This window comes from Drosophila subpulchrella, chromosome 3L (assembly GCF_014743375.2).
Source record: "Drosophila subpulchrella strain 33 F10 #4 breed RU33 chromosome 3L, RU_Dsub_v1.1 Primary Assembly, whole genome shotgun sequence".
In the NCBI taxonomy this organism is placed as follows: Eukaryota; Metazoa; Arthropoda; class Insecta; order Diptera; family Drosophilidae; genus Drosophila; species Drosophila subpulchrella.
The window spans coordinates 16,951,809-16,959,322 of NC_050612.1; the positions used below are offsets into that span (position 1 = coordinate 16,951,809).

At 41.7% G+C, this 7,514-nt stretch overlaps 3 protein-coding genes across 3 annotated transcripts; 1 reads left to right on the forward strand and 2 right to left on the reverse strand.

Moving 5' to 3' along the window:
* Positions 1-311: 311 nt before the first annotated feature.
* Positions 312-1,173, reverse strand: LOC119555653 (serine protease 1-like). Its single transcript, XM_037867232.1, has one exon. It carries the CDS (start codon positions 1,142-1,144, stop codon positions 356-358), a length of 789 nt encoding a protein of 262 aa, XP_037723160.1. The 5' UTR covers positions 1,145-1,173; the 3' UTR covers positions 312-355.
* A 1,121-nt stretch (positions 1,174-2,294) lies between these two features.
* Positions 2,295-3,572, reverse strand: LOC119555652 (brachyurin). The gene is made up of 3 exons (XM_037867231.1): positions 3,224-3,572; positions 2,903-3,165; positions 2,295-2,634 (listed from the first exon to the last, which is right to left on the reverse strand). Exons 1-3 carry the CDS (start codon positions 3,460-3,462, stop codon positions 2,321-2,323), a joined length of 816 nt encoding a protein of 271 aa, XP_037723159.1. The 5' UTR covers positions 3,463-3,572; the 3' UTR covers positions 2,295-2,320.
* Positions 3,573-4,469: 897 nt separating this feature from the next.
* On the forward strand, positions 4,470-5,351 carry LOC119553528 (brachyurin). Its single transcript, XM_037863954.1, has one exon. The coding sequence runs from the start codon at positions 4,484-4,486 to the stop codon at positions 5,288-5,290; it is 807 nt and encodes a 268-aa protein (XP_037719882.1). The 5' UTR covers positions 4,470-4,483; the 3' UTR covers positions 5,291-5,351.
* Positions 5,352-7,514: the final 2,163 nt, after the last annotated feature.

Sequence of the window (7,514 nt, forward strand, 5' to 3'; positions counted from 1 at the left end):
ATTGCGAAAGAGAAACTCTGCAAAAGGAGGCCTATATAATAATATGATTATTGACCGATCAAAAGTCAATCAAAATTAAATTTTAAAGTCAAAGTATGGTAAAGAAAGCTGGACTGGAATTTCTGTTTCGAAGCCAGATAGAAAAGCGACATAAAGAAAATGAATACCAATAAAAGAGGTTAAAGTTAAGTAATTCAAATGTTTTTTTTTAATTCGGAGAGGTGATAGTTTTGTTTAATTATATTTTAAAAATGTCGCAATTTACCCATTTTCGGCTTAGCCCATTTAATAACCCGAAAATGCAAGATTTGTATGCTCGAAAAGATCAGATAGTTTTAATCAAAACATTAGCAACTTAACGAGAGATGCCGGTGTGCTCCTTGATCCAGTCCAGGTAGCTGGTGACGCGGGTGAAGACGGCGGGGTACTCCTTCTCGCAGCCAGCAGAGGATCCGAAGGACGTGAGACCGATCTGGACCTTGTCGGAGTCCAGCACCAGAGGGCCACCGGAGTCGCCGTTGCAGGTGGACACGCCGGCGGGAGTGGACACGCATATGTTGGAGTCCCGGATGGTGGAGTAGTAGGTGCGCTTGCACTCGCTGTTCGAGATGACCTTCATGTGGGCGTACTGCAGATGGGCGGCCACGGCGCTGGCGGAATCGGAGGTGCGGCCCCAGCCGGAGGCGATGACCTCATCGTTGTCGTAGGTGGCGTAGTGGGACTCCTCCTTGGGCAGCTCAACGTTGTGGATGGCGCTGCTGTAGTCCACGTGCGGGATGCGGATCAGAGAGATGTCGTTCCTCAGGGTGCGGCTGTTCCAGTCGGCGTGGATGATGATCTTGTCCTTGGTCACGAGGTGCTTGACCTTGGGGCTGGAGCGAACGGTGCTGCCCAGGTAAACCTCGACGGAGTCAACGCCGTCAGTGCAGTGGGCGGCGGTCAGAACCCACTCGTGTCCGATGAGGGAGCCACCGCACCAGGCCGAGGAGGAGCCGATCTTCAGGGAGAGTCCCACCTGGTAGGGGAACTGGTCGGTGCGGGCATCCTCGCCGTGGGTGATGCGACCACCGGGTCCGTCCAGGGAGCGCAGGGCGGATCCGGAGGCGTAGGCCAAAGCCAAAGCAAAGACAATGAGAACTTTCATGTTAGAGCTACCTATGGAAAGTATGTCCCACTTGGACTCATCCCTCTGCTTTTATAGCCGCTGGAGTCCAATCAAGTGACGTCTCCATCGCTATCTGATTTTCGGACGCGTGCTTAAGTGGGCCGGTCTTCTTGTGTAACGCCTTTCTAGCGATATGGGAGTTGATCTGCGCTTCCCATCGCTAGAGCTCGTTGAAAATTCTCAGACACGGGGCCATGAATCGTCAATAGTCTTCTTAGCGAAAAGATAGTATAACAGGAACACAATTGGAAATATTGGGTTTTTTTAGCCATCGACAAAGAACACAAAAGATAAGTACGTGAGATCTTTTCAAAATAATCGAATTTATAAAAATGATAGCAGAAGCAGTTATGATAGTACCGTCTTGGTATTTGTCGGAGTCTAAAGTCAGCATGATGGGACAATTTGGGAAAGGTTAATAGTGACTATAATAACAAACTATAATTTTTTGAATTAATTAATTTAAGACAATTTCTTTATATTTATATATATTATTTTATTATAAACTCAAAAACTAGTTAGTCATACATTTCCTGTTTGTATTCTTTTTTTTAATGAGTTTTCGAATTTTACACTAAAAAATTTGAGAACAGGTCCTTAAATATATCTTACATTATTATAAACAAGATAATATTATGTATTTTCAGTCTTTTGGCTTTCCCTTGTGTATGAATTTTAAAAATTAAAAAAAAAATATTGATATCGCACTGTGCTTGTCACTGGAACTGTGATTAGAACAGCCTAATGTATCATAATCAAATCCCTTTTGGTTAGTGAAATTTGTTGGCTTGTGTTAGTGATGACTTTCAAAAATATATTTTGGTATGCAGATTCATTTCAGCCATATGTATAAATATTTAATATTTAATGCATTAGATTACTTTTAAAAGCTAACGCGTTTCTATCCACCTGTTGGCCATGGCAATTTTTATAAGTTACTTAAAAGTATGCTACGCAACCAATTTTAAATTCTTATCATAGGCAAAGGAAGCAGCTGTTATCTTTACTAGCCAATAAAACAAACTGCGTCTCTTTTTTGAGTGTCATTCCCCCACGTCCACCCCCCGAAATGAAAGCAACAGTCGCAACTCAAATGCTCAACATTTAATTTAATTACAGTGCCCAGCACTGTTTGATCAGCCATCAAGGGCCGCTTTATGAATAGACAACCCCGCTCACCTCACCTATCCAATCCAAGTAGGCGGTGACGCGTGTGAAAACCGATGGGTATCCCTTGGTGCAACCCGACTTCTTGCCGTAGGAAGTAATGCCAATCAGAACATCTGTATTTTGCAGGGGATCCTTGTAGACCAGCGGTCCGCCGGAGTCTCCGGTGCAAGTGGATTTTCCTCCGGTTGTATCCATGCAGATGTTGGTGGATTTTATGTGGTCATAAGAGTAGCAACAGTCCTCGTTGGATTCCACAAAGCGAGCGACATAGCGGAGGGTATCGGAGATAGTAGCCGATTCTGTGTATAAGGAATATTTCAGGTTAACCAGTCAAAAATATATACTTTCAAATCTAATAACTTTCAAAATATTTATAACACAACTTCGAAGTATAGTACAACAGACAGTTCTATCCATAAAAGCGATGCTTTGTGCGTATGCAGAACATCTTTATAAAAAAAAGTTTACCAATTTCTAAATTATTACTATTATTATCATTCGAAAAAACCAAGAGAATACTAGATTTTAATTTGTGGGAAATTAAAATCAATATATACCAGTTCTTACCATCATTCAGGCGGCCCCAACCTGACGCAATTGCGGGGAGGTATTCGTAATTGGTACCGCTGGATGAGATTCCTGGCAACCGAATGGGTCTTATGGAATCACAGACAATGGCCTCCTCTGGTAATCGTAGCACTGCAATGTCATTCTCCAGGGTTTGGGAATTAAAAGATGGGTGCAAGTGCACTACAGGATTAATCGATCGGATTAGCTGTCGGGGTGCTAGTCGCAGCACTCCACCCAAGTAGTAAGTGATAGCAACAGCCCTGCAAATGGTTTAAAAGCAACTTAGTATAGTCTCTAGTTAGCAGACCGAATACTTACTTTTCAACACAATGTGCTGCCGTTAGCAAATGTCGGTCAGAGATCAAACTAGCTCCACACCAGCAAAACAGGTCGTTGGGCTCCTCAATACTCAGGCCCACTTGGTAGGGAAACTGATTAACCCCGGCTAACTCCCCGCCAGTGATTCGCCCTTCGATCCCATGACCCAGGTCCAGGCAGGTAATGGACCTGCCCTGAATAATGATTAGCAGAGAAACTAATGCCGTTCTGATTTGCATGTTTTCCGGACCCCACTACTCGCGCCACTGACGCCCTGAATGTGGGTTTATATTTATTGCCCCCTCAATGGGTTAATCTAAAAGACGTAAGAATGGGTATAATGCCAGATTATGGATTATCTTTTCGGACTGATCTGAACGCCACTTGATTACAGAAATAACTGAAAGTACATATGTTTTGCTTTCATTTAGCACGGGCCTCCGATAGGAGCACTCAGCCAAAAGAGCATGTTCCGGATTGGGAAAACTCCTCATGATATCTTTATGATCCATCGGTCGAAATTAAAAATTGGAAATTTTAAAAGCTATCCTTGGCTTGGCTTTATTTAAAATTATGTTTAATATTTAAAGCTTACTTTTTTAAAATACATGCTGAAAAGTACTCCGATGGGAGCACTAAACCTGAAGAACTTGTTTCAGAAAATCTTTATGATCTATCGGTGGAAGTTAAACGTTGGAAAGGTTTTAACATTAGTTAAGAGGAAATACAAAATTTTCAAAACTTGACATATAAAAAGCTTTCTTTTTCAGACATATGCGGAAAAGTAAGCAACAATTTCTGTAGTGACTAAAAACTGGGTGGTGGAATTACAAGAAAAGATAACCATATCAGTAGACACACATCAATCAGAAATGTTTAAAAAGGTAATATATATATATGTATATTGACTGTTATCAAAGTAATTGAAAATGTGTAAACTTGCAATCGATTAAGTAAAACAGTATGTTTGTACCATGTGCTAACTTAAGAGTTGGTTCGATTAACCAGGCATTTAATGCCCTACTCAGACCGAAAATAAAAAAGCCTCACGTGCTGATTTCAGTTGCAGTGATTCATTGCGAGTTCATTTGAAGTGAATTGTTTTTTTTTGTGATCATAGTAATAATCCCACTGGTCTAGGGTGCTTGATGCTCGAGGGTGTCCTTATCAGTGATAAGTTAGTGATAGTTGGGGGCTTAGCCCGTTCCTATATAACCCTGAAGCAGTCTCCCTTCCTCAGTTATTCCTAATCGACGTAAAATGATGATACTCTTTCTCTGTGTCCTGTTGGCAGCTTCCTGTTCAGCTGATTCCCTCCTGTCCGAAGTAGAACCCTTTATTACCAATGGACAACTGGCGGAGGTGGGTCAGTTCGCCTACCAGGCGGGTCTGAACATCTCCTTCGGCAACTGGAGCACCTGGTGTGGCGGCACCTTGATCTCACACTACTGGATAATCACAGCGGCCCACTGCATGGATGGAGCGCAGTCCGTAACGGTCTATTTGGGTGCCATCAACATCCACGATGAGGCTGAGGAGGGCCAGAGGAGGATCCTGGTCCAGAAATCGGGCATTATAGTGCACTCCAACTACACGGCCAGCACGGTGGTCAACGACATCTCGCTCATCCGCCTGCCCACCTTTGTGAGTTTCAACGATCGGATAAGGGCCGCCAATTTGCCGCGTCGTTTGAACGGCCAGTTTCCCACCTACGAATCCGTCCGAGCTTTTGCCTCCGGCTGGGGACGTGACAGTGATGCCTCCGAAACGGTCTCGCCCGTGCTGAGATACGTGGAGATGCCCGTGATGCCGTACGCCCTGTGCCGCATGTACTGGAGCGGAGCTGTTTCGGAGAACATGATCTGCATGAGCACCACCAGCGGCAAGTCCACCTGCCAGGGCGATTCCGGCGGTCCGCTGGTCTACAAACAGGGCAACTCCAGCTATCTGATCGGAACGACTTCCTTTGGCACCACCATGGGCTGCCAGGTGGGATTCCCCGCCGTGTTCACGCGCATCAGCAGCTATTTGGAGTGGATCCTGAAGCACGTAATAGCCCACGACTGAAGTATACATTGCAATATTATCAACACAGAACCACATTTTAAATATATACAAAGATCTTAAATTACAAAAACATATTATTACCAGTTACTCGTAAAGTAACGAGTTCGGGAAAAAGTATGTAACAGGTAGAAGAAAGCGTATCCGACTCCATAAAGTATATTTATTCTTGAACACCATCACTAACGAGTCGATATAGCCATTTTCGTCTGTCCATGTGAACACTGTGATCTCGGAAAACATAAGAGCTACAGAGTTGAGATTTTAGATGTCGATTTCTTAGCTTCGTACGCAGCGCAAGTTTTTTAAGCGAATGAGCCACGCTCAATTTAAAAGCTAAACAAAACGCCCATAACGCTTAAATATATCTGCCGTCCACATAAGCATATATTGAAATCGCTAGAAGGTGTCGTTTTACAGTCACGCTTTGCTACTTATATATATCCATCTACCTTTAGCTGAGTAAAGAGTATCTGATAGTCGAGACACTCGACTATATGGTTCTTCCTTCTTTTTTTAAATTTGAGAACTAGTTATAACTTTCTGAGATCCACCTTTAAATTGTCTCTCTCTAAACACTGTAGGCAGCAATACACTTCCTGACAAAGCACACCGGAAGAAAGAACAAAGGCAACTACTATGTATGTATAAAGAATGCAGTTTAGGCCCGATATCTCAATTTCATGTTAATTTTTGTCGTCGACTTGAATAGCTTTTATGGGAACATTTGGGAAAGTGTGACAACCGACCCTGTAAAGATTCGATAAATTAAGATCATATTAAGAAAACGAGTTTGTCTTTCCAAACACTTTACTCCCATGTTAACTTTTTCTGATAGATGTGAAACTAGAACCTTAACCTAACATTGAGATATCGGTCCTTGAAGAACAGCAGCTAGTCTGAGAAAACGGAAACAGTCGCTCTGACAAACACATTTCCAAAGTTAGAGATTAAACTTGACATATACATAGATTCTACTAAGTTGAATGAATCACTGGACGATAGCGTTCTCTCTTGCTTACGATAATGCATTTTAAAAAAATCAAAATTAGTCCCATCTGAACATTGAGAAAGTGTAAGAAGAATCCCCTTGAATATCCCCAAGAAAAACGCAGTGCATTTAATTTTTTCCTGATTTTTTTGTTGTTTATTTTTTGCATTTTATTGTTTTTTGTTTAGAATTTTTGCCTGGTTTTGAAGATTTTTATTCGTGCCCTCGTGGGGGCGTGCAAGTGCCGAGTGAGTTCATATTCGAACGCACAACCAAACTGTCCCAATGAAACCCGGCACTTGCCCGCCCCCCGAGCGGCGGGTTTTCCATTTGCTTTCTAAGTATGTACAAAAACTTAAGTTAGGAGAGGGCGAAGGGTGGGGATGGGGTGGGGTGTATGGGGCCAAGAATAAGTATGTAAATGAAAACTTTAATCTTAGATACAAATTACGCATTCACTCGATCGAGGGTGGGAGATCGATCGATTAGAAGAACGGGTTTCTCGGGTTCCCAACTTAAAGTAAATGTTTCTCGATTGTGTGGGGCGTGTGTATAGATGTGTGGTGTGTTTAGAGCTATATATGCTTGCAGCTTAATGCAGTAGTAGAGAAATCGAATACGAATATACGAGTACGAATAGTTTTGAAAAACGCGCAACGTTCGCTTAACCTTTGCCTTAGTCGAAAATTACATAAAATTTCATTTCATTCTCATTTTCGCCTCGAATATATAGATCTCGCTTAGTTTTCTATATGCCTAACTTTTGTTTTTCTTCCTTTAGCATTTTGTTAGTTTTTCGTTCGCTTAGCTTAGTTTGCTTACAACGTTTTCGCTTGCTTTTACATAATTTTTAAACCTTTTTGTTTTCTTGCACAACAATTTTATTTTATTCAAAATTTTGTTTTGGGTTTTTTTTTTTGCTTGCATAATATGTTTTCGTTTTGGGGGATTTTTGTTTGTTTTTGTTTTGGTTTTTTTGTGGTAATTTGTTTCGTAATTCTATTTAAAAAATAAATTAAAAACAAATGAAAGCTACGTCAACGTTCCAGGCGATCGTGTAACATAATATCCTCCGCTGAAACAATCAGATCTGTTTAGTTATCTTCATTGAAAACTGAAAACACGCTACAGTATATATTGCTATGTGTCGAAAATGAATTTGGGAATCGGTTGGTAAACAGGGCGATCGTTCAAAAAGGAAAGAAAAACTTTGCTAACTAAAGATAAACTTCTTCA

What these genes read in the sequence shown, in the direction of transcription:
- LOC119553528 (XM_037863954.1), top strand. Translation starts at nt 4,484, where the DNA reads ATGATGATACTCTTTCTCTGTGTCCTGTTGGCAGCTTCCTGTTCAGCT.
- LOC119555652 (XM_037867231.1), bottom strand. Translation starts at nt 3,462, where the DNA reads ATGCAAATCAGAACGGCATTAGTTTCTCTGCTAATCATTATTCAGGGC. An exon ending in GCAGCACATTGTGTTGAAAA is followed by an intron (nt 3,166 to 3,223) that starts GTAAGTATTCGG and finishes AACCATTTGCAG; the next exon opens with GGCTGTTGCTATCACTTACT. An exon ending in TTGGGGCCGCCTGAATGATG is followed by an intron (nt 2,635 to 2,902) that starts GTAAGAACTGGT and finishes CCTTATACACAG; the next exon opens with AATCGGCTACTATCTCCGAT.
- LOC119555653 (XM_037867232.1), bottom strand. Translation starts at nt 1,144, where the DNA reads ATGAAAGTTCTCATTGTCTTTGCTTTGGCTTTGGCCTACGCCTCCGGA.